This window comes from Dermacentor variabilis, chromosome 8 (genome assembly GCF_050947875.1).
Source record: "Dermacentor variabilis isolate Ectoservices chromosome 8, ASM5094787v1, whole genome shotgun sequence".
In the NCBI taxonomy this organism is placed as follows: Eukaryota; Metazoa; Arthropoda; class Arachnida; order Ixodida; family Ixodidae; genus Dermacentor; species Dermacentor variabilis.
This window is the reverse complement of record NC_134575.1, coordinates 40551468-40578648: the sequence shown is the minus strand read 5'-3', so window position 1 is coordinate 40578648 and position 27181 is coordinate 40551468. Positions and strand designations below refer to the sequence as shown.

Sequence of the window (27181 nt, the reverse complement as noted above, 5' to 3'; positions counted from 1 at the left end):
AACCTCTGAAGGAGCCGAATGGGCTCCGAAACGTCGGGCTAATAAAATTCAGCTATTTGGTTGGAGTCAGTCTGGAACCAGAGAGGCAGACAGTTGGAACCAGACAGGCAATTCTGTCGAAATGCTTAGCTTCAAGTTTCGAATTCGAAACAGAAAGTACAAGTATGTTATGCTGGCGGTGCCACTGAGTGTTCCACGTGTCGGCTTGGGTAGCGTGTCAGCTAGCTTCAAAAGCTATGCCAGCTATGCTTCCTCACAGAGTACAGCACCACTTCAGCAGTATGTGGCGAAGATAAGCGAACATCGCTTCAAGTCTGTTGGCGGTGTCGTGGTTTAGTCCATTCGCAACAAACCCCGGTTGCGCGCGCAAATCGGCGAGCGCTTGTTCGCGCAATCTACGAAATCCCTCACTCACCAGTCCTGAAAATTAATTTCCGATTATCTCTTGAAGTTACCTTGGTAGCCCACCTGATTGTGGGTATGAGCTACATATTTGTTGGCTAAGAAGGAGGAGAGTTTATGAGAGCCAAGTAAAAGAAGAAGAGTATAGAGACGCTGCGCCTGAGCGTCAGCTGTTCGTTCTTTTGTCGATTGGTGCAGAATTTTGACGTATTGACCATTTCACTAGGACCGTGGCCTTCTTGACTACCTGAAAGTGTCGTAGAACATTCGCAATGACTGACCGGGAGATCGGCCCGCTGAAGACGCTGGGTGAACTCCTCGATTTCAAGGAACCGTTACTGTGCTCTGTGGAACCGCTCAGGGACATAAAGCGGGGCGGACCGAATGATCCGAAAATTCTCTTCTGCCACGACATGATGGGCGGCTACCTTGAAGACAGGCGAGTACTACAGGATCGAGGCCGCTATGCAAAAAACTTGCACATCGTGAATGTTTAGTGCAATATACAAACGCGCGCGCACACCTTCTGAATTGGATGCGAATATTCGAGGAAAACGGCCTTCGAATATTGAATTAAATACCGCTCATTCGATTCTGAACAAAGCCAAATGTAAAAATTGCGTTGAGTCCGCTTAAAGAGAACAGTTTATTTACATCAATTATTTTATGCGTGCGTACAGTGTTCTTTATATAATTGGGCGGCCTGTCAGCTGAGGAGCTTGTAACTGTGCTGTCAGTAATTTGGTGCACTATAACAATGACAAAACGAGGGAGCAGTACATCACCAGATCCCAATAAATGTTGTGTTCATTGAAAAAGATTAGTGTTATACTACTACGTACAGCACTGGACATGACATTAAAATGCAAGCGTGACGAGTCTGGCCAAATGATAAATTGCTTTGCCATAATCAAGGCAACAAATTCATACGCTGCTTAAAAGCAGTAAGGCATTCTTATTGAATGACTGGAAATGATTGAGCAGGCAAGTTATCTGCTCCGTGCATTTGCTTAGGAGCTGGTGCCTCAGCCCAACAGCTGTGGATCTTCTGTAGCAAAGCCTCTCGGAACAGTCCAAACTTACCTCGGTGTTTTCATCTTTACACTCCTGCAAGTAGTGCTATCTTTTATGACATTAACAGAAACATTAAGAACATGATCTTATATTCGACCATTTGAACAGTGAGTTCTCAAATCAATACCAATGGCATAGCAAAGGCCGTTCTATTCATATCCGAAATTTTGAGTATTCTCAAACGCCTAACGCACACATTCACACAAACGAAAGTTGGGAACAAGTTCTGCCACAGAGCTGAATAAACATATGTGAGTAACTATTTCCGAGATAACGAAAACTATAAAGTCATGTTGATCACAGGTTTATCCATGGCTGCGAAAAGCACGACAGCTACCGGTTCCACCATTGGCAGCTGATAGATAGCTTTGTCTACTTCTCCCACTACATGGTCACGATCCCGCCTCCCGGCTGGATCTCTGCTGGACACAAACACGGCGTCAAAGTTTTAGGTGAGCTTGATGGACTTACTCTCCTTGTGAAAGGTAAACCTTGGCTATTGAATGTTCCTCAGGGCAACTGCAGATCAGTTTTCTCTTCAGAGAACAGAATTCTGCAGAGTTGTGGTAGCGGTAGTGGTAGTTTGAAATCCACTGCTGGATGACCAAGTTTGAAGAAGTTTTTTTAATATGGCATAGAGAAACATGGAAGTTCTGCAGTCTCCTGTAACCACTGTACAAGAAAAAAAAAGCTCATATATGGGTAACGTCATAAAGCGAAATTTTGAAATCTTCTTGCATCACGATAATACGCTGATGTGCCATCGTAGCCATGTGTAGACTCTATCTTTTGTAACTCCGTGGTAGTGCTGAGAATGAAGTGTGCAGTAGCCGGTGAACGTTCATTGCACACTGAGACTCGCATTTTGTTTTTTTACCTTGAGTTTGTTTTATTATTGAGAAGTCTATCCATGTTCAAAAAGGAACATGCTCTCAGGACCCAACAATACTGTCAAAGGGTCCCAACAAAACATTCCATGGTGTATATGCATTACCAGCACCATACGAACAGCGTAGTAGTACATAAAGATAATCAAAATAACAAAAAGAAAAAAAGGACCTCTCCAGATTCCACGCACTGTGGGAACCTGTGTTATGATTTTGCCGGTACCTGCTTATCCAGCATTGTTTGGGGTTCCGCAAGACAATACCGGGTAGGTCAACATGCGCCTGTAAATTGAGTAGTTGAGTGTGTGGGTTGTGGGCGTAAGTGCGTGAAAGCATGACAAAGGCAGCATGACAACAACTACGTTGTCGACAATCGTACGGTGGAAGTGGCTTGACTTCTACTCTGGCCGTTCTATGCAAGCCTGCGACATCGCGATTGTTGGGTTCTACATAGGCAGTGGATGAGCATAAGTGAGAGAAACACTGATTGTGATATTATCACCGGCTACATGTTGTACAATCCTATGTACTATCGCACTCAGTATGAGCTACAATGCAAAAGCATGTGGCAAAGCAATCGTGCGTTGTGGCTTGTACCGAGTGCGATAGTACATATGGCTATTTCATGCAGTGTACGTTAAAATTATGACAACGTTTCTACTTTGGCAAAGAAATGTTAAACCTTGATTCATTTGGTGGTCACGAAGTCTCTAGAACATTGCACAGCTTCAGTGTAGCGTAAGCTGCTATGAGAAAAGTACTGGGCAAAGTGGGCTCATCCCAGATCTATAGCAGTCTAACACGGCGCCTCAAAGTGCAAGCTGTCATAAGGAAAGAAGACGATCAAGTAGCATGGGGCGAACGCGCTGAAGGTTTCGAAGAGCTGGCTGGATTTAGAATCGGAGAAGCATGCACATGATAATGGCCTAATGGTTAATGAACCTGGCTGCTGTGCTCGTTGGTGGAGGTTTTATTCCCAGATAAGTCACAAATTATTTTATTTTTCTTAAAGCAGGGCTACACAGGAACCTGCTTATCTAACCTACCACAAAGGGCCAAGATGGAGGCAAAGAATGCTGTGTGTTAAAATATAGACATAATGAATAAAACATTCTCAATAAACGCAAAAGGACGATCGCAATACAAGACACTTTAGCACTTTTGAATTACTGTTTATAGGCGAATGTTTACAGCTTTCCGGGACGTACTGTAAGAATGTGCTCGTTTGACTTTATGGTGACATATGGCGGGTGCTTACAAAATGAGGGTACCTTACCTCGCCACAGGCCTCAATGTTTTTGCACTGCCTCTGGCTTTCCAGGTACCTTTATTGTGGAGGCAGAGCCTGGCACCAAGATCCTCAACGAAATCAGGGAAGGCAACCTCAGTTCCAAAGTTGCATCTCAGCTTGCCCTCATTGCTGCTGCTTACAAGTTTGATGGGTGGCTCATCAACATTGAGAGTGAAATGGTTAGCGCTGTGTGAAACTTCTCACTGTTGTGTATAGCAACTGCAGTGACAGCGCATAAGTGTTCCATGACTGCAGAAATATTTTTTAAAGAAGTACTAAGAAAAAAATTTCATGGCATGCTCATTTTTTTGCTTTTATGGTTAGTTGCCTAACTCCAAATATGGTTAGTTGGTAACTCCAAAATTAAAGTACGAAGCCTCGGTTTCTCGGGCATGCCACAACTGATTAATTACGGGACCTTTTAAAGGGCCCGTGCAATACACGCACCAAGTGCAGCACAACTTCGGACGTGTAAAAGGAGAGGATTTCACATCACTGAAAGCTGAGGTGACAGTCACATGGTGTCACAAACAGCTCGAGAGTGTGCCATTCAACTTGGTGTGGTGGTAGAAGGCCATACACTGAATGTGTTGCCAAAAAGCCTGGTGCGGTAGTTGGAGGTCATACAGTTAATGTGTTGCCAAAAGCTGCCAAATTGGGAATGCAGCAGTGGGAACCCCTCTTGTCCCATCGTGTGTGGAATGGACTCTGCTTTTAGAAGCACAGTGAGAGTGTGTGTGTATGTGTTAATTGAGTCTGGTTTCACAATATCACTATGTCAGGTTTTGGTGATTGGAATAGTCTCCTTTTCTTTCAAGTCTGAAACGACTTTGCACTTTTATTTATTTATTTATACAAGTACCTCACAGGTTCCGACATGGAAATATTGTGTGTGTGGGGGATGCACTTTTTGTTTCAACAAGGAGCAGTCAAGACTATATACAGTAAAAAAACAATAAACGCAAACTTTCAGTTGCAAGATATACATAAAAATGTACTCTGAAAACAAATATTGTTATACAATGTTAAGGACGACGCATAATGTTCTGGTTCTGCATAAACAGCAATACGTAGCCAAGAATACAATTCTTTTGCTGAAGATACAGCCTATCCAGCAGTTCAAGATTTTGGCATCTTGGAATGTTTGTGATATGATCTGGAAGATTGTTCCATAATACAATGGCACATGGCAATGCAGATGTCTCAAATGCATTAGTGTGAAAGGCATGTTTTTTTGCCTTTCCAAGTTCCAACAGCTTATTTCTGGCAAACTGTGTTTAACAGGAAATATCTAGAGATGTGTGAAAACCGAATAGAATATCAAATCCATCAAGAAAAAAACAACTCGAATAGCAGAATATTTTTCCAAAATTTAATGCTTACAAATTGTGGACAAGAAAATGTGGTGCTGCACATGCTTGGGAGTGTCCTAGCATTGCATAACAAGAATGTTGCAAGCTATCAGTAACTTAGGTACACAGAAATCAAGATATACAGCATATGGTCTACTCCTATTGAAGGGAACACCAAATTAGAATGCTAGTACTGATTGCAGCTCAGTTCTAGTACATGAAGGTCTGGAAAATATTCTTTATCAAAGAATGTTTGTTGAATAGAACCAAGTGCTCTTTTTTTTCTCTGAAACTAATGAACTATTGACATATTGTAGAATATCAATGAGGTTCTCGGTTCAATAGTGGACCTGTGTTTTGTGGCAATATTTTATTTATTGCACAAAAAGCTCTATTTTTTTTTTCTCCAGATATTGAAACACAGAAGGGCTAAACCGATTTTGCAGCAGTTGGGTTATCATAAGGCCAATCTGCACGACAGACTAAAAGACCGCGCATCATGTGACACGATCACCGCTCTACACATAGCTGGCACCGCCGGTAAAGTGCAGGCACTATCTGCGCCATTTCGTTGTCAGAATCGATGTGATTTGCCACCTGTCAAAGAATATAGAATCTGGAAGGTCATGCCAAGCTCGTGTGACTTGGAACTTTATGGCTTAGAAAATGTTCTTGAAACTCGCCAAGTTCATGCTTTGGGTCTCTTGAAACACATTTTAGTTCACCCTTACCGATAAAAAAAAGAAGAGAGAGAGAGAGAGAGACCAGGCCTGAGTAGACCCCTTCTAAATCCATGTCTTCGTGATGAGCTGGTGTGGGGACTTCGAGGCAGCATTGCCACCCATCTTTTGCTGTGGTGTATTTTCTGGTGTACCAAGCCGCTTATCATAGTGAGAGGGGCTTTTTGGCATTGTAGAAAGGTTATTCACTATTGCAGCTCAAATTTCATTCCCAGCCATTGTGGCTACATTAAATCTTGCCTCTCTTTGAAGAACCCCAGGCAATGTTACATAGAGTCCACCACAAATTTCCTCATATTCTAGGTGTAGCTTTGTCATGCAAAAAACTTAACAATTGCTCACTTAAGCATTGCCATTTGTTGGGCGTGTTGGTAAACTGAAAGCATATTTAGCGCCAGCAAACAAGGACGGAAGGTAGAAGACACCACAATGCGCTAACTTCAACAACTTCATTTTCAGGAAATACACCTATATAACCCATGCACAGTGGCGCCACCTTATCCAAATCTTACTCATCCAAAAAAGCCGTCTCTTTATCTAACAAGTCGACTGAAGGGGCACTAACACACGTGTCACTATTCCGCCAGATAGCCTGAGCATCAATAATCTCTCGCACATCTTTATCTTTGTGCATCTTTATAGTGCCGATTACGGGAACATTGCCAAAATGTGAAAAATAAGCAATACGGTCATTTGTCGACCCACTGTCAGGAATGCGGCTGTGCGCCGGTGTATGGATCCTGCCGGGTTTTTGCGAAGCACAAAGATAAAGATATGCGAGAGATTATTGAGGCTCAGGCTATCTGGCAGAATAGTGACACGTGTGTTAGTGCCCCTTCAGTCGACTTGTTAGATAAAGAGACGGCTTTTTTGGATGAGTAAGATTTGGATAAGGTGGCGCCACTGTGCATGGGTTATATAGGTGCATTTCCCGAAAATGAAGTTGTTGAAGTTAGCGCATTGTGGTGTCTTCTCCCTTCCGTCCTTGTTTGCTGGCGCCAAATATGCTTTCTGCTCACTTAACTTATGTAATACTTTCTTGGTACAAGCACCTTCCGATAAGACTACCATGCTTGTCTCCAGGATAAGAGCAGTGGCCCGTTCCTCAAAGAGTTCCTAAAGGCTGTCACTTTGGAAACCCACCATGCCGTGCCTGGTTCGTTGGTCATCTGGTATGACAGTGTCCTGCTGAACGGGAAGCTAGACTGGCAGAATGAGTTAAACAGCAAGAACTCATGCTTCTTCGACCTCTGCGATGGCATCTTCCTCAACTATGCCTGGACCGAGAAGATGCTCCAGAAGTCTGCGACCCTCGCGGGGAGCCGTAAGACCGATGTCTACGTTGGCATCGACGTGTTTGCACGGAAGACAAAGTATGCTGGCGGCTATGAAACGTTCAAGGTTAGGACTGAGACTAGGCTACAGTAATATAATTTACATGTGTATGTGTAAGAACCCCGTTTAAATTTAAACATTTTTTGTAATCTTAGCAAAGTGTGACTCTTACACGAGTTGGGCATGGCTAACCGCTAGAACTGCGGAGGACGTTATGAATGATTAGCAGGATAATGCAAACACTGGCTACAGACTGCACACACTTTTATTCAAGATTCAGCAGTGTGGGTAAAGTTCCACTTCATTTTTCAGTGCTCCTGTTCTTAACATTGCTACCATCATCACCGGAACACACTAGTACCTATTCGCATACACCAAAAGATGGTAATCATCGATGAATCCATGCTGGTAGATGTCCTAGCAACTTTAAAACATTTAGTGGCAATATGAACTGATACCAGATACCATGCATTCAAAATGCAATCTTTGGTTAAAACCTTTTTAAAATATTTTTTTTTGCCTCGAAAATGGAGGTTACAGGTCTTAAACGAAGGTGGGTCCTACACGAGTAAATACAGTAGTCCTCCTTTACTTTCTCTAGTGTGAAATCTCTCAGTTGTGCTGGCCAGGGTGTTGTTGGTGCAAAGGCATGTGCAGCTGAGGCAGGAGTCAGTCAAGTCTACTGACAGCATTCTTTATCAGTATAAGAAACAGTTACTGTCAATTTCATTACGAGCAACTTTATTTCTTTGATTACTCTGTGGTGGAGATTCACACAGGCTTAATTTGAGACTATAAGTTGATGACCTCTTGATGACTCATTTGACGAACTTGGTGACATTCTTTGTTTTAACTAATATTGATCAGTTCAACCCTCTCTCTCTCTTGTTTGTTTAATAGCGGTCTTCTCAGTTTCACTTAATATATAGTAGCGGGTCATTATGGATGCTGCTAGTTTACTGAGAGACTCATGCAAGAACACATCAGATGTCCAAGGTATCTTATGTCGTGTTGGTAATATGAAATTTTAAGTTATATTACACAAGCATAAGTTTATTGTCACTGCTGGTGCTCTATGCCTGTGCAAAATTTGTTATGCAAAAGGTTCAGTACCAGCAGTATAGACCCACTGCAACGAAAATTCCCTTTAACTAAATTTCTTATAAAGGAGAAGTATGTACTACTGAAGCATTCTTGGCAAAGCCACAGGGCTTGTAATTGTATGTAGTTCTATTGTTAGCAGCCTTTAAACAACACCTAAGCAGATGACGTATGTGCCTTCTGGTTGTCGCCATGATGCCAGTCCCAGAATGTTACCTCAGATATTTTTCAGTGTGCTATGGGTATGCCTGGGTGACACCTTATCTTGGATGTCAAGCCAAAGAGTAGTGCGTGCTAGATCATGCGTCACTTCTGGCAAGCGGTAATGATGGGGTTATTGTTTTTTTTCCGTCGGTATCAAAAACAGGTATTTTCACAAGGTTTTTGTTACGCTCCTGCTCGTATTACAGATCTCAAATTTTGCATGGAGGCTACACTGTATCTGCATTATCCTAAACTAGGCTTATTACGCGGTCCGAAATTTTATGCTACTCATTTATTGCAAATTTAGCGAAAATGAAATTTCCTTACAGTTGGCCTTTAAAGGCTAACTGCAACAAAATTTCACTTTGGCTAAATTCGTAATAAACGAGTAGTATACACTACTGAAGCAATATTGATGAATTTGGGAGTTGGTAATTGTCCAAATTTCTTATTAGCAGCCCTTTAATAACGCCTAACCAGATTATGCGTGCGCCTGGTGCTTAGTGGCTATGGTGCAAGTCCCAGCATGTCGACTCATTGAGGTATTTCAGTGTGCCTAGGGCAACCACAGGTGCTGCCTAACCTTGGAGGTCATGTGTCACTTCTGGCCCGCAGTAATGACTATTTTTTTTAATTATTTTCTTTCTTTCTTTCTTTCTGCATTTTGGTATCAAGTATGCCTCCTGCAAGCCCTTCGTTTCGCATCCACTCGTTTTTCAAACGTAAAATTTCACACAAAATTTATTCTGTGGCTAAATCTAGGCTTCTTATGTGGTCCAAAATTTCATTGCAGTTGGCCTTTAAGGATTTTTGTTACACTTGCATTTCGAAATACATTCAGGCTTCAATATAACAAACACAGATATAAAAAAGTATTGGATATAACAAAGTAAATTTAATAAGTTTCTTGCCGACATCAGCATGTAACTAATGCATGCCTATAATAAATATTGAATATAATGAAGATATTTTTTGTGTTGAATGCCACTACATATTAATGAGGCTCGACTGTAGAAGCTTTCATTTTTATTTCTGCTCCAAGGCAGGATTTTATATGTATGCTTGACCAAAGGCGAAGGTTAACCCCTTCAATGCCCAATAACTGGTACAACATGCATTAATGAGCAAAATCGTGTAGAAAGCTTAGTCACCAGCTTATTGCAGCTCAACCCAAATTGCACTAGTTGCTTCATTGACTGTGTAGCATTCACGTAAACGGTGCTAGTAGTCCTTAGCACAGATAATATATAGCATTTGGTTGTGCACACATATACAATGGAACATGAAGGAGATGTTCACTCTAGTTCCTTGAATATGTCCCAGAAAGAATCATGTTATTTCTAGTTTCAAATACTTTTGGTGCTGTAGCACTAAATCCACTGGAATGTTCTCAGAACAGGATGCTTGTTGTTGAACTTTATTGTGGAGAGGTTTTCTTCATTTTACTGATGAAAAAAATCAATATGAAAGTAAAAGAGTGCAGATAAACATGACTACACTCTGTACATTTAAACAACCTGGCCTGCCTGCTTGCTCCCTCGTTTAACTTTGCCATGTGATAGTGTCTCGCCCTTTATTCTCTTTCCCACCTTTAATATTGTACTACTGCTACTACTATTAATAGTAATTCTATTTAATAATTCAGTTCTTTATTGCCCATAATCCCTTTACATTATCAGTCGGTGCCACACTTATGCATGCAAGTCAGCCGGGTGACCACGGTTTTTTTTAATTATTTCCCACAAAGTTCAATACATACATAAAATGCACACAGATTTTGCTAGCAGAGGCTAAGGTTTTAGTATATAACGTTGAACTAAGGCAAACTTGAATTGGCATCGAGCGCAGAATAAGTATATAGTACAAAATATGAGCACAGTGGAATATTTCCATTGTATTTAAACAATTTTGGATAGTAATGAGACACCAGTCCTGCAACAACTTTTTTGCCTTCGTGAAGCTATCGGTCCTGTTGTGGTCACTTGGTGATTGCATTGATCAGAGGTGGAACGTCTTAATTTTTCTAATTGGCGCTCTTTGATGAATGCGCTGTGTGGAAGACAACTGCGCCAACCTCTGTAACATGAATTCAATTTCTTCGCAAGGCCGTCGAAGTGGCTCGCAAACACGGTCTGTCGTCAGCCATATTTGCTGCCGGCTGGGTCTACGAGACGCAAGACAAGGGGAAATTCGCCGAAAACCAATGCCGGTGAGTTTCAGAGGCGGTTTATTGTCTGTCCAATGTGAAACGTCTGCTGAAGCACTGGTAAACTTGGTAAGTGGTAAGTGTAGTAGAAGTAGCTACTTGCCAGGTTGAGACTTGGTCATATCCATAGCATGCCCTTTGCCACTCAATTTGGACACCGTAAGCATCTTATCATGGCAAGCTCAAGAGCAACATCATAGCACTAGCAGCTGGGTTCACCGGCCAGCATTGCAACATACACGAGGGATCACGCAAGGAGCACGTTGAATAGGAGGCCACTGTTTATGGGCTGATCAAGAGAGTAAAGGCACATTCATACCGAAGGCGGAGTAGACAAGCGGATCTGGCCAAGCAGCCGCGGATTTTTCGCTTTGCGGAAAATACGGGGCCGCTTGGCCGGATTGCGCCCGGACCGATTTTTTCCGCGCGGACAGGTTGGCCGCTTTGGCCGCAGCCAATCAGAGCCCGACACTGAGGAAGCGCTGGTGAATGAATGTAAACGACCAATTTTTTCCGCGCGGGCAGGTTGGCCGCTTTGGCCGCAGCCAATCAGAGCCTGACACTGAGGAAGCGCTGGTGAATGAATGTAAACGAATGTGTTTCTCTGGGTTTTTCGTTTCTGTTCTTGAAAAGCGTCAAAACGGCAAGTTGGGTCAGTTGGTTGGGATTCATAGTAAGGTTAGTTACAGCACAACGCAATACAAAGACAAAAGAAGGTATAAAACGACGACACGGCGCCGTGTCGTCGCTTTATACCTTTTTTTGTCCTTGTGTTACGCAGTAACAAATCTTGAAAAGCGACTACACAAGGGGCGAGTAAAATGCCAACGATCTCGTCTTCTTCGTCTGAGCTCATCATTTTGCAGAAGTAGATAGTGGACGGGAGCTCGCCAACCCATGACGAAAAAAATATCGAAAGTGCGCATACAAACCCAAAGTGCTGTGAGATGGCGGCACGTCCCTGAAATTGCTAAAGAAATTGCGAGATGCCCCGCCTTTCCTGCGACGCGGGCCACCAGGCAAGCCGTCCGGTCTGAACAGGCGCGCGCGCTCACCGCCTCGCCGCGTTGAAAATCCGCTTGGCCGCTTAGACGCTCCGCTTTCGGTGTGAATGTGCTTTAAGTGAAGAACAGGACATAGAGGGCAGTTGGTGGTTGCCTTTGGAGAACTTGGCTGACTTCTGTTATGCTGGGGACAGTGACTTTGAGTTGTGGGCACAGGTTCGGCCGTAATACTAAATAGCTTTGTTTTATTGGACCATGCTATTCAAGGTTGCTAGAGCATGAACATCATTGAAAAGTTCGCCCTACGATATTAGAGAAAACAAACAAAGCGAACATGTCTTCAGGCCGTCATGATCTTGTCGCAGGGCAGGTTGAGTACTCAACTCAACGCTGGCTGGCAGCATGGTGACGACAGCATTTGGGTGCACTTATCCAAAGATGATACAAATGTTTCAGTCACCCCTAAAGTTAAGGACATACATAAGGAGCACATGGAATATCTTGGCAAACATAAAGGTTTTAGTACAGGACATGAATAATGGCAGAGCACATCACGCATTGAGAATTAGCCTACTGATGTTACAATATATACTGGCTTTCGAATTTCTTTTGTGACAAGTGAAGGACCTGGACATTTGTCACAAAAAAAAAAAAAAAAGTAATACTGGGAAGCTAGAATGCTCAAAATTTTTTGCCCTAAAGCTTTCTGCGAACCAATCTTGAGTTTGTTTCTCCGCAGATGTGTGTGTCGGTGCTGTTGTGTCGCAGAGGGCAGTAACATGTTGGGCGTCGCAACATTTTTCAACTCATTCTGTTTTCACAGTGGTGTATTATGCTTCTACTCATTGTGTGGCGTGATGTAGCAGTATAACAAAACCACTAAGCGAGACGGAATGAGTGCCAAATCGTCGCACTGTTCTGTTCCCGCATGGGCACCTTCTGCGAAACAAAACTGAAAGTTGTTCATAGAAACACTATTGTAGCAAATTGTTTAGTGCCCTCTGGGGCTTGACAATGTTTGTTTTAAGGTATCGAAGTTCCAGACCATCATTTAATGCAGAAAATGAAACATTGAAAATGTCATGTCGGCGCTCGTTTAAGTAAGGATAGCGTGAAATGGTGAGAAGAGTGTAATGCTTTCATTTGTTTTAAACAATATAAGTTAGTAACGAGACACCACTCCTGCAACAACTTTGCTTTCATGAGGACTGCTTTAGACCGCTTTGCTACTGTAGGTTAAAGGGGCCCTGGAACGCTTTTCTAGGTAATCTTAGAATGGCCTCACAATTAAAGGACATCGCTTCACGAATCTCCTGCCGCAAACGTATTTCAAATCGGGTATAAGCGGAGTTAGACACGTAGATATTGCACTGATGATTGGCTTTCTCTCTGCTTTTGTCTGCACTAGCGCTCTGGAAGCTACGCAGGGAAGGTGGCAAGGGGGGCAAGGCTCTGCCCAAAAGTTGAGCATCTCGCCAGCGAGAAGGTCCGCGGTGCCGGCCGCAGCACCTACTCTACGCAGCACGCCGCTGCTATCTCGTAGGCCACGCAGCTATGCGTAACTGTTGTGTGTAGACTGACAGTGCAAAGATGAAATTCTTTTTCTCTCTCTTTGAGATCGCGGACATATGTATATTTCATTTATTTACCTCAGGATTGGCAATAGTAGTATTACAAAGGATGTTCTTGCGATCACGAAATGGGCCACTAGATGTTGGTGGGTTTTGCTGCTTTCGATGATGACATTGCAAAGGCAAGAGCAAGCGACTTTTCGCTGTTTTTGACATGAAATTGTAAATTCCCTGCAGCATGCAGTGCAATAATAGTTCACTCACATTCACAGGAGCCTCTTCTACAGATTGGCAGTGTTTTTTTTTTTTTTGCTATGTTCAAAAAGTGTTTCAGTGCTTCTTTAGGTGATTATAAAGATCTCCACTCCAGGTGGTCATAATTGATCTGGAGACCTTCATTACACCTTCCCTAATTTACCCTTTGCACAGTTTTGGGACGAACCGCACAAATCGATCAATTAGGGAAAGGTGCAGTCTGTATGTTTGTTTTGCTAATTGCTGTTAATGTTGCTCATTTTTTTCTATACTTATTTAGTTATTTCCTCATTTTGGTTTGGGATTCTTATACAATATTGCTAGGTCTCAAACATGTTTGTGTATGGTATATGCATTCTAAATTCAAATAAACTTTAAACATGATGTTTAACTTAGATCTTTTATGAATAGCTTTCTACACAAACCAGTTGCCCCTGCAGATACTTATATCTGGAGATACTTATATGCGTAGGTAATACCCCTTTTATTAGCGACCTTTAAGGTGATAAAACACCACCTGCCATGGTGGCGTAGTGGCTTTGGCATTGTGCTTTGCCAAGCTTGATGGCATGGCACCAAATCCTGGCTGCAGCAGCCACATTTCGACGCGGGCACAATGCAAGAACGCCCCCCTATCATGCATTGGGTGCTCATTAAGGAACCCCAGGTGATCAAAATTAATCTGGAGTTCCCCACTATGGCATACCTCATAATCATACCGTGGTTTTGGCACGTAGAAACCCCAGATTTTTTTTTAAGGTAATAAAATGAACTGAAATACTTCCATATCGTCCATCACTCTGTAGCTTTTGCTCGCTTTGTTGAACAAGTCGTTTCTTCGTGTTTGGTTGTTTGTGAGCATTTGAGCATTTGTGAATTTTATGTTTTGCTTGGTTATTCCTATTATTTAATTCTGAACATTTGTATGACCATTTGAGCGTTTCTGTTTTCGATTTTATTGTTTAAATTTTTGTGCAAGGAATGTTAGACTGTATGTATAACTGGTGAACGTTTTCTCTTTGCTGACTGTAACCACTATATGTGCGTCTGATTTCTGTGCCACTCGTGTGCTACTGCTTGTAGGGGTTTTCCAGACAGAGTCAAGCTGCTCATGCAGCTTTTTGCCAGAAAACCCTCCAGTTGAACCTGGAAAATAAACTTAAACTATACTGTACTATACTATACTGTACTATACTATACTGTACTATACTGTACTATACTATGTTATGTTGGTGCACGCGCAGTTTTTGGGACTTCCCCGAGCATTGTCGTCCTAAGTGGCGCCTGAGCACGCTGCCTCTCCGCACCAGTTTCTGCCAGGGATTTGGGGAGAACCTCTACAATGATGGCAAGGTTAGCCATTTCTGTCTTTCTAACGAATTCGACTGCAGTGATTAAAGCAGGGAACAGCCAAACATTGTTGTAACGAAGTCGCATGCAACATGAAAATGCTTTCGTTGTGTCCAGTATTTGTTTACAAGTAGGTATCGGTTACATGCTGATGTAATAAAAAAATTTTCTAATTGCATTTTTGTGTGTGATAATGCATTAGATCCTCCATGTTTGGTTTACCGAAGATCGAATAATTCTAAACTGCTGCTGGTTCATTCAAACCTTAATATTTTGGCTGGCCCACTATGTTTTCAGTGCATTTCGAAGCCTCTCAAATGATGCTTTAGATACGAAGTTTTTTCCATGGAAAAGTACATGAAATTTCCAGACCTTTCTTTACTTTGCCATATTTTTCATGTAATGCCCTGCTGATTGCACGGTTTTTCTTCGTATTCAATTGAAACACTGAGCAAAAAAGCAAGCAGAGAGTCTCTTCTTCTTCGTCTTTTTTTTTTTTTTCAAAGTGCAAGGAAACCATCAGTAATATTGTTACTGTGTGAACTAGGTTTGTCTGTAACAGATAAGATGGTAAGCACCAGATAAGGCAAAGTCATGGAAAAATTATTGTTCTCTTAATCATTTTTTTTCCAACCTCCTCAGTTGTAAAGTGGCTACAATAATATTCTCTACACTCATAGCACCAAAACAAATGCAAACTACAAAATGATATGCATGAGTGATCATCAAATATAGCAGTTGGCAAAGTATGACAATCTGACGTGCATGACTTGCTATTGGAGAGAAAAGTAAAGTGCTCTGTGAATGATTCACATTCGTCCTTGGCAATATTAGTACAAACTAGCAGTATGGTTCTAGCTAGGGCTTGTGGATTAAAAGCTAACATAGTTTTTTTTCCTTCCTTCTATAGAGGAACTGCGCGTTTATAGGCAACAAGGCCACAGATGCTGCCATAGAGAGCAGACGGCAGTATTGACAGTCATATTTGTTCCTTGTGCCCGCTCTGAACAACAGTCTTCGCCACACAGCCAGCTGCCAAGGGAGGGAGGAATAGATTTTATGAAGAGAAAGGAGGAGAGGTCAGCCTGCTACTGCTCACTGGGGAAAGGGGAAGTGGGGAAATACAGGGAAAGGTAGGTGGCAGGCGATTATGTTGTGGTCCAATGAGCTAATATACACACATTGTCCAATATGCAGATGCCCGCTGTACACACAATACGTGCAAGAGTAATCTTGTCCACACAAAATGTTAACGCGCAAACACATTTTGCACTGTCTGCTTGTCTCACAGATTCTAGAGATAATCGTCTAAACTAGTCTCACTTAGAAAGTTCAAGAGTGACGTTATGGCACTTTGGGCATGGTCAACTCTTCTCCACGCACCTAAAATCTTCTCTTCCGAAAAGGGGCAGGAGCCCAAGCAGTCAACAGTAGACTTAAGTGTCCTTTGCTCGACCGCATATTAAGGGCACACGCAAAGTATGTGAGCTATTGTCTCGGGAGTGTGACAGACGCTACAGTCAGCGTCTTGTGCGTGTCCAATCTTGTGAAGGTATCGGTGAGTGTGTGCCACACCGAGCCGCGATTGAAGGATGAATGTTTGCAGCTGCCAAAATACTGCTGCTCGTTTATAGATCGGCTGCATGTCCATAAACAAACAGGCAAAAAGAGCAGACAACAAAATTTGCACTTCTGTTTGTCACCGCTTTACACTTCGTACTATGGTTGTTGCAAAGTAACTGAAAACTTGGCCGCATCTATTAGTCTTGCCTGTTGAGCAAATTTATGCCAGTAGAGCTTTTTTTCTATTCTATTTTTTTCTTTGCCATCATGAAATATGTTGGCAGTGTGCATTTCGGTATGTTGCTTTCCTACACATACAGCATAGCTCAACACAATACAAGCATTTGGTGATGTACTACAGCAAACAGTGCAAAGACAAGACAAGACTAGAGAAATGAATTATACTGGTGCTAAATTTATTCAAACTTGGGCGCGTCGACACAGGTACCGCAGTCTCTGTTGTAATAATTTTTTGATGTGTATGTTTCTTGCTTTTGCAATGTTTTTCTCTTCATGTATCTTTTACTGCTGCGCGATGTACTTGAGTTGGAAGTGTCGTCTGTTCCACTAATCTTGCATTGATTTTGTGCTATTTGTTGTATTATGACCTCATACCAACTAGCCCGGCTAACAAGCATTATGTAAACATTTGGCAGCCTTTGCTTTTTTCATCTGTTTTTCACTATTTGTTTCACTACACATATATATCATTGTTCACTACAGTTAAAGGATGTTTACATACCCTAAAAAAGGAAAGACATATTAGTCCCATTCACTGCTCTGCTCAGCATTCCTTGGAGCCATCGACCGTGCATGTGGTGATGGAAGTTCCAGCACTCTTCGGTCTTAGCTGCTCTTTTACCCAAATAAAACTCAAGGACCAACTGTGGCGAAATATTGGAGTGTGTACAAAGGCTAGTTTCAGGTAGCGCAGATATAGAGTGGCCTCCACGCCAAGGTTTACTTTTCGAATACAAGCGGATGTATTTTTCTTAAGTTTGCGATAAATGTTTTTAATAATGAAACTGAAAAAAAAAGCTACGTTATCACTTAGCCATGATTACACGTATGCCGAAATGTTCAGAACCAGCGCAGCAACGGGTCCTAAAATCAGGTGGCACCTTCAGCACGCTGAAAATCTTGGGAGGCCATGTTCTGAGATCTGCGTCACATCCACTAACCACCAGGTGGCAATGTCATCTGATTATGTGCTGGGTAACCTGCCGCGGTAGGCTCAGTGGCTGTGGCATTGTGCTGCTGAATATGAGGTTGTGTGTTTGATCCCGGCTGTTAATGGGAATCAGAAGCTGTTAGAGGCTGTCGATAAGAAAGTGAAACAATTGCCAGCCCTGCAATCTTGCCAGTAGTGATTGCTTCGACAGTATGCATGCTACTCGTTTATATAATACTGATCTATAGGAAGTGAAATTTCACTGCAGTTGATGTTTAATAATTGTCAAATGTTGCATTTGAGATGCAAGTAACAAAAAAAAAAAAGAAGACTGCCAACTTCGTGTCGGGGCACAAAGAGTTGTTTATCATACTTTTTCGCGTGTTTTGGGTGCAGGTGGTGCAGCGCGGGTCGTGGTTCAACCTGTCCAAGCAGCAGCTCCAGCCCTGCGACCAGGGCAGCTCGCTGTGCGAGGGCTGTGGAACTGTTGTCGTATGCACAGATTATGCATACAATGGCGGCAGCTGCCTCCTCCTGCGCTTTGTCCCCGACGCTGAAAAGCCAGGGGCCAGTCCTTACTTCAGGTAAAAGCCAGTGGTTCCACAGTGGCGACGCTATCGTACGTCTGATGACATTCCCGTAGATCGTCCGTGCGCAGCGTAAAGTATTTAAACGTCAGAATTTGCCCCAAGCAAAACAGTTCGTACTAATGTGCACAAAACCCGGTGCTTGGCTTTTCGAGTGGCAGAAGAAAAAAAAAAGAGATGAATGGCCACGTGTGGCTACAGTCGGACCTGAGCTTGACCAATGGCTTGACAAGAGACCGCGGGTCCTGCCTCCGGGATCACAACAGATGCCGCTAAAATCTCGGAGGCAGGGCTACGTGATTTAGGTTGGCAGCGACCACCCAGCTAGCGCTCGCAGCCGACCCGGGTGGGGAAGAGTAAAGAGGAGAGGGGTAGGAACCAGCTTCTCGGCTCACGCGGCAGGCATCTAGGAGAGGAGGCATTGGTTTTAGCATACTGGCGGGCGCAGATTGTGGTACAAGTTATGCTAAATCTCTCCAATAAAGTGTGATTAGCACCTGCAATGCAGTATACATTTCGCATTTACATTTTTTGGCAGTCTTGGTCTCCGAGTCCTGTAGAGTATTAGCCTATAACTTAAATTGAAGTTCCTCGCAGCTCTTTTGCATAGCATAATTTTTGTTGATTGAGTTATGCGATGCCGGGATTGTACAACATTTTCACGTGGTCCCGAGAAAGTCATATAATTGGGGTTCCACTGTAGTACTATGGTGTAAACTAATAAGACAAATCAGACCACGCCCGAAGTGGTCACTGAGTGCCGTTTATTGACAACATTTCTAAGCTTATCCAGTGTACATTGGTTGTCGCAACATCTACGAACCGTTTTCTTTAAACCAGCAGTGCCTTCCTCCCAGCAGTTTGCTGGCTTTGGCAGCCGATCGCTTAAGGTTATTCTTTGGTGCAGCAAATTGCTAATCTGTTCATAAGAAATTGCCAAGCTGTTGACATAGAGTGCTTCGTCATGTGACCAAAGGCTGGATTTCTTTTACAAGCCACAATTACTGTACATTCATCAACAGGTTGTTTGCCCGTATATGTATACATGGGGTTTCCTACTAAAATTACTAGAGGGAACTCGGGCGCACTGTGATTGTTCAGCTACTGCGGCGATGGTGTGTACAGCAGAACCCGACTATATCACACCTGTTCACGTCTAATTACCCTTATATTGAAACATTTCTGAACACCATAAGGTTACAGGGAATAAATAGCAAAGAGCACGGTTACATCGAACAAAAATAGCAGCCACTACCCATATAGTGGCACACTTCAAACAGAACGAACCGGCCCCAGAGGTTGGCTTTCCCGCATGGCAGCCAGGCGAGCTGCCAAGACCCCCTCTCGGAAAAAGTTGTTTAGCACAGCTGCACTCGCGTGGCTCTGCTTCGCCACAGACAGGCACCTTCCTCCAAAAAATTACCCTACCCTGCCCTGCAGCACTTCCTCATACAACCAATCAGAGTTTCTTGTCGTTGTAGCATCCTTTTCTGCACCTCTGCGGGCTGTGGAGGTTCACACCATCGTATCGTTGTGCTGTTCCCCCTGTGTTGCCTTTGTTTTTGCATGATGGCTGGTGTGAAGTAGAATTTGTTGTTCACCGGGAAGTGGAAAATTGTCAAGTCGAGCGCGCAGAGAAAATTCTCATGCCGTTGCAGCATTCTGGGAGGCCATTAAAAAGGAAATGATCCTTAACTGCTTCCGCCATGCTTGTTTCCATGTTCCCGGTGACGACAACGAAAAGTGTTCCGATGAGTGCAACGAAGCCGTCGCTGGTTTCTACAAAGTTTGGAGCGAGTTGTCAGCATTTCAAGAAGCCATTCATGGGTCAGCGGCAAACAGTTTGTGTCTGCAGACGTAGGTGCTGCGACCATGAGAGAGAGAGAGAGAGAGAGAAAACATTTATTTGGACCATCGAGGTCGTTGCTCTTGAGGCCGAGTGGGTGGTGTCCTCATTCCAGGACTCCACTGGCCATTGCTGCTCGACGTACTTCAGAGTGAGGACTTCACCGTCGACATCGTGAATCAGGATGCTAGGAAAGGGAACAGTAAGGACAACAACTCAGATTCCAAGTGATCGAATCTCAGACCTGCTTCCATGTGATGTGTGTGCTCGCCCTGTACCAGCGCTTCTTCACGAACTTGGAGGGTTGCATTCCCAGCTGCTACAAGTCCTTGGACTAAGTGAAAAAAAAAAAAAAAAGTGTGCTCTTCGAGGGAACGAACATATTTAATCAGAGGAAGGTTCGGGACTATTTTGTTACCACAGTAAAACTAAAAGTAGGTTCATTTTGTTAATAATGTGCTGTTACAAATTGTGTGTGCTTTTATCTTGTCCAGTTATTTAGAATGTTTATGTTTGATTATGCCCTATATGGGTATTGAATTTATAGGTGTGTTTTTGTGAGTTCAGTATAACCGGGTTCGTGTAACTAGGTGCAATATCTTACCTTATCTCTGTGCTTATGGCTTTAGGTTTTCTCCTGGAGTTATTTGCCATTATTTATTTATTTATTTATTTATTTGAGTACCCTAAGGGCCCATTAGGGCATTACATAGGGGGGGACGAAAAAGTTCAAGCATGAGTGAAATCTGTACAATGTAAATATATGAAGGCATTAGGAACCATAAAAAACATCTAGCAGAAGCAAACAAAAAAAAGAAAGAAAGAAAGAAAAGGGTAACGAAATTTATACAATGTTTAGTAGTGTGAAACACGCATAAGAACCTAGAATGTGATGCAAACAATCTGCCTTTGTTGGACTAATTTTTCAATCGGTCGCGTCTTTCCAAGTGCGAAAGGCAGTAAACTGGGCGCATGCATAACCGTTTTGAACTGTTGGATTTGTATCACTACATTTCGTTGAAGAGGATCATTTTGCGAAGTCGCAAAGCTCTTTGAAGCCGGAAGGATGAAGCTTATGGGCCGATCCATGTACTACCCGTCGTTCCCACGCTGACTTAACGGCCATACCTGCAACTCACGTAGACACTTGCACCAGGTCTCCATTTCGTAATTTCTGCTGGAGATGTCATGGCTTGCAACCACTCACTCCAAGCCTCTTGAACACGAGCTGAACGTGCAGAACAGCGCATTTTTGTTTTTCACCATACCTATTTTGCTGTGTCGTCAGCCGGTAGAGAGTGTGATTGTTATAAAAGCAAACCTATATGACCAAAAGCATGCGTGCTTTTTCTTTTTTTCCTTTACAAGGTGTTTGACTGTTTGGGAATATGCAGTTGTGTGTGCATGAGCAATGCATTGTCGATAGTCTTGTAGTTGATTATATATATATTTTTAAAGCAGCGCTACTTGTACGTTCTGTAACAGGTTGTTTCCCTGCAACCTGCCATTGGAGTCTCTGAGTGTCAGCTACACCTTCGCCGCAAGCCGAGACTGCTTGAACCGCCTTGACGTCACGCTCGTGTTGAAGGTTCAGACAGCGTCGGGCAAGAAGGAAGAGCTCTTGTTGGGCGCTGCAGTCTCAAACCCCAGCGAGGAACGCTATGAGGCAACACGTGACGTTTCCGACAGGCCTGCCGAGAGTTCTGCCGGCAGTGGCTGCCATTGGCAGACAAGGTATGTGGAGAAGAAAGCTTGGCTCAACCCCAGGAAAGATGGCAATAAAATAAATCACCATTGTTGGGAAGATAATACAAGATTCGCACTACCAGATTTGACGAGTAGCTCAACATGTTGCTCTGTCTTGGGGCCGTTATTAGTGCTATTTCTTGCATTAAAAGGCCTTCATAGTAACAATAGCCACTACATCTAGTACACTTAACAAATATTTCAGAACATTTATGAGAGGTCGATATCGTTAACCTGTTTAATTTTGTAATTATAACATCTGGTGTGATGTGGCCTAAATATTTTTGGTGCATATTCAAAACATTTTCGGCACAGTTCGCTCTGTTTACGGGGAAGTGCATAAACTTTGAACACTCAGTCTCAATTCATGACTGAAGGAGTCAGGGAAGCTGTGTAATAGTGTCTGGTATTAAGAGGTATCGGTTCGCAAGTCTTTTTCTAGCGAAAAGATCCACAAGTTATTCACTGTGTACGAGCGTAGTTGCTGGTAATCGAGTGTCGCCCCTGCTGCATCTTCATGGTGCAGTGTTTTCATTCTAAGTCTTCATGGTCTTCCTCCATTCAGTTACTCCTGCTGCACTTGAAGTCATGCTGCGGTGCAAACGTGTGTTGCTGCGCCCTTCATTGTGCTGAGCTGTGATGCTAGCATGGCTTCTGTGATGGGTTTGTCATGCTGCCCAAATATTGGCACGTGGTATTCTTATCCTCAACCACATGGCACCACTGGCATATTCATCACGAAGAGAAGAAAATCAGGAGAGAGAGACAAAATGCCAGACTGGTGTACGTGTATACAATATCTGGTTAGCTCAAGCACGCTAAGTGATGATTATTCACCACTCGGCCCCCCCCCCCCCCCCCAGAGATGGTCTAAGAGGAGGCTGAGACAAAAGGCAAGCAATGCGTGATGGATGGGGTCTCGGCCCTCTATACATAACTACACAATTTGACAATTAACAGTTCTGCCAGACAGATTCTGCACACTTGTAATTAAGGTGCGAGTAGTACATAACTTGTAACTGTGAACAACTGTTCAGTTCCAACCAGTAAGTATTCACAAAGCTGTGAGAGGATGATTAAGAACATTCAAATTACACTTGACTTGTACAATAAAACTTTTTTAAAAAAGTGAACACAGTGAAAGGAATCAAATTTATACATATATTCACATGCATATTTGTTAAATAGACTGAAGTTGCACCAACCGAAAAGAGCATTGTGAGAAACAGGTATTATGGGCAAAACATTAGAGAAATCAGAAATATGGCAACATGATTATCTGATGTAATGTTCAAGGACATTATACAAGTGAAAAGGCCAACATATTTGTTACAGGGTCGCTCTACTTCTGAATGACAAGAAGGATTTGAAATAATCAATCTTTCCATCAATTATGTTTAGTATTTTTTCTGTACTATAAAATAGTTTGGCTACTACAGCAGTCATTTTATGCTTAGGTTTCTAAATTGCACGTGATTCCGGTGCATTAGTTGTTTGAGAATGTACTTTATTTTCGTGTATGTACAGCAGTAGTTTAAAGGGGGCCCTGAAGCGCATATTGAACTGATCATAGAACGGCCACGCTCTTAAAGGACCTCGTCTCACGAATCTCGTGCTGCAAAAATTTTTCATATCCTTCAACTATAAGTGGAGCTATCGCACCGACACTTGGCTTTCTTTCACTTTTCGTCTCCTCTAGCGCGCTAAAAGCGACACAGCGAAGCCAAGAGGGCAAAGCCCCCGCCAAAAGTTGCGTGTCGCGGCGGTGAAAGGGCTCACCGCGGCACCCCGGGGTGGCCGCTGTAGACCACGCTACCAGATTGAAGGCCACTAGAAGGCCACTCACAGCAGATGCAGCTGCGTGCAGTGCTGAGATAAAATGGGTTTTCTTATTTTTGGAGATCGCAGACATCTATGTTTTTCATTTACTCAACTCAAAATTAGCAATTTTGCATCACTGACAATGCTCTCGTGATCACGAAATCACCCAGTAGCGTTGGTGATTCCAGCTGCTGCTGATGACCCTGCACGACGGCATTGCAGAAGTGAGAGCGGGTGATTTCTCGCTGTGTCTGACCGGAGATTGTAAATTTGCTGCCGCCTGCAGTGCGGTAATATTTAGCTCGCATGTTCACGGCAGCCTCTACGAGAGATCGGCAATGACTTCTAAACTATCGTCACATAGTATTGACGGTGAAGAAAAACAGCGTCTAAAACTGAGTTATGAATATAACTCTTTATTGCCTGTGTCTGTTCCCAGAAAAACAAGTAACACTCAGCAGAAATCTAGCGGTGAGCGCACTCGTCAATCTTTGAAAATCTGAACTGCAGGTCAAGCGCGTCAGCTTTTATACATGACTCGTCGAAGGTCCCAGCATGATCGCTGGTGCCCATGTGCCTTCCGGAAAGTACTAAATAACACGCGTCGTGCATGCAGGGACACTACACAAGGTTTAGTGGCAACAAACAACAGATAGAACCAGCGATAACATTTGAGAAACTTCAGATGCAGAAAGATGCAGCTTGCGCAAGATGATAACATTGTAACAGAGACTGGGTTGTAAAAAACATTCTGTGAATATTTAAACTATTGATACACACGTCTACAGTGTTCAAAAAGTACTTCAGGGCCCCCTCAAAGTAAGATGTCTCGTGAGCATTTAGGTCTCTGCATTTCATAGGTACCTAAAGGATGTGTCATAAATGACGATGCCAATAAAAACCATCATCTTCACGAGACTTCCTTTGTTATTTAGTCCTGCTGGGTGCACTGCTTGTCGCAATGCCTAAAGGAATCTGGCCAGTAGCCATCATGTTGATAGCATACTTGCCAACTCTCCTGATTTTTCCGGGAGATTCCCGAATTTCGTCCGATTCCCCCGATTGTACGGACAAGGCCATGATTCTCCCGAAAGTCTGTTTAAACTCCACTGCGCGCAAAAACAAAATTTTAATATGCTTCGTGCAGCACAGCCGCATCATAAGTGCCATTATGCACTAGTTAGCTAGCCGAAGTCAGACCTAAATCCAAGCCATTTGTGTGTAGGCAGTGTAGGCCTAACTCAAGTGGCTTCAGATCGAGGCATATGTGTTAAGAAGTGCGGGCGTGGCGAAGGTCTAATATGTGCTTTGCATAATGGCCGGTTTCTATAAGTCAGCTTTGCCGCAATTTAGCCCTGTTATGCGGCAAAGCGTGTTAGGAGTGTAAAAGGGCCACGCGTTCAAGGGACATGTAGTACATGTTCCTTAATTAGACATGCACACACATGCCATCTCCAGTCACGGTACGAGCGCTGAGACGTCTAATAACGGTACTGGCAGTCATTTCCTGACATGGTGGTTGGAGCCCTTCTATCACCCCTGTAATGAAACTGTAACGGGGCCTGTTACGAGTTCCATAATTGTACACGCACCGTTTCCAGTCACAATATAAGTGCAGAGACGTCCAATACTTGCACTGACAGCCAATCAAAGGTGTTTCTGACGTTGCTGTGGCCCAGAAAGAAAAAAGAAAGAGCGGATAAAAAAAAAGAGCGAATTTTTTTCTTTAGGCATCGTCGTCTTCTAGTCCCCCCCCCCCCCCTCATTAAAAATGGACTACATTGTATTCTAAAAGAGCCGAAGACTGAACTTAGCAAATTTAGAGAACTGCTACTGCACCACAACGTCCCACATACGAAAGGACACTTTGAAATCCCTGATGTCACACTGACCTACTGGTGCTGGAATTCTGGCGCAAAAGAATAAGAATAAATAAGTAATAATACAGAAAATCTGAACTTGATCTTTGTTTTCTCTTTAATATATTACCGTGACATTAACAACGATAGAGCTTTGAACGAATATACTTCATCTGCCTAAATTGATTATGTGTTTCTTTTTAGTGTCCAATCAAAGGGTGATAGCCTACCTGCTGTAGAGTTGCGATAGCCCTTGTGTATATTTTGGAGAAAAATTGGAATGCAAAACTTCCTGTGCAATGAATGAAAGATTGCCGTGAAACACAATTCCATTACGTATCACAGTGAGAACCTCATTGGTATTCGTTACAATGGAATATCACTAATTTATTAATTTCAGAGGAAAAAACAAACACGTTTTATTCAAGATAAATTATATTGATAAAAAATATTTTCATGACCTTCACGTACTAGAACTGAGCTGTAATCAGTGCTGGCATACTAATTTGGTTTCCCTTTAATAAGAGTAGGCTGCACTGTATATTCTGATTTCCATGTACCTAAGTTACTGATAGCTTGCTACATTCTTGTTATGCAATGCTAGGAGACTCCTGAGCATATTAAGCGCTATTTTCTTGTCCAAAATTTGTAAGCATTAAGTTTTGCGATGTATTTTATAAAATTAAATATCTATTTGATATTTGGCTTTTCGATTCAAGATCTGCTATTTGGTATTTGCACTAATTTGCACTATTTGCACTGCACTAATTGCCCTAATTTTTTACTGCTGCACAGTGACACACATACGAGAAAATTGCAATTTGCGACCTAACGCTGATGTGCCTATGCTGGGTGCTCCAATTCACAATTCAAAAAGTGTCTGGCCGTAATTTTTTCTTACCATCAGCCTCATACTGCAAAACTAATGAAAATAGAGTTTTGAAAGATTGCATTATCAGTCTAAAACCTATTCAGTTTTTCTCTTCAGTGTCCCTTTAACGCATACTCATGTTAAAAAGCTTGCAAACCAGGGGTTCTGCTAAAAAAAAAAATTTCATGGCAACTCAGCCAGACCACTTTAAACGCATGCACATTCTGAAGTGCGGTCTTCATTTTCAGGTTAAATGCCAACCCAGGGAGAAAATTGAGTGTATTTGCAAAACCCATGGTCCGCACTCTTTTGGCGGCTGGTGCTTAGCGATTCCCCTGTGCTCACCATGATTTCAGGGACTTGAGACCCTCGCACATCTGTTCAAACGAGCAACTCACTTCTCTCAACCCTTGCTGCTTTCAGGAAGTACCTCGTCAAGGATTTGGCGAAGGACCGTGGTGCCACACTTGAAGAGATCGGCGTCTTCTTGTTGTCCTTTGATTCAACAGTTGCCGGTAGTTGCCTGTTGGGAGAACTTGTCTTGAAACGACCGGACGACGCATCTGGACACAAGACAGTGCACAAGAGCTCCAGCGACGAAGGTTTGGAAGACTCGGTGCCCGACATTGGGGCACGGAGTGATGAAGCCGAGCCGCACACAAAGCGTCAGCGAGTTTAGGACGGGGAGACCGGTGGTGTGAACTTGAAACTGTTCAACGACGACGTTGAGTGCCAATAGCCCCTGCCACGTGCAGCCATGCACAAGATGGCTTTATACATTAAACTAGTCGTAGCCTGCTCAATCATAAATCGAGTGTCATTGTTTGCAACCCAGTAGACTGCCAGTAAATTGTGCCTGGGAAATTCGAAATTCCAGTACTGGCGTTACATCTTCTACTTGTCATTCTCTCTCTCTCTCTTTGTACCAAACGAAAGTGCGAATCC

The 27181-nt window shown here is 43.0% G+C and overlaps 1 protein-coding gene across 2 annotated transcripts; it reads left to right on the top strand.

Moving 5' to 3' along the window:
* Positions 1-26: 26 nt before the first annotated feature.
* LOC142590112 (cytosolic endo-beta-N-acetylglucosaminidase-like) lies at positions 27-27039 on the top strand. 2 transcript variants are annotated; one of them, XM_075701976.1, is made up of 9 exons: positions 34-841; positions 1780-1928; positions 3685-3833; positions 6830-7147; positions 10492-10595; positions 14667-14775; positions 17903-18090; positions 21425-21673; positions 26660-27039. In XM_075701976.1, exons 1-9 carry the CDS (start codon positions 675-677, stop codon positions 26913-26915), a joined length of 1689 nt encoding a protein of 562 aa, XP_075558091.1. In that variant the 5' UTR covers positions 34-674; the 3' UTR covers positions 26916-27039. The 2 variants fall into 2 exon arrangements, with proteins under 2 accessions (XP_075558092.1, XP_075558091.1); XM_075701977.1 differs by lacking the exons at positions 21425-21673; positions 26660-27039 and adding an exon at positions 20055-20116 and having other exon boundaries at positions 27-841.
* The last annotated feature ends 142 nt before the right edge of the window (positions 27040-27181 follow it).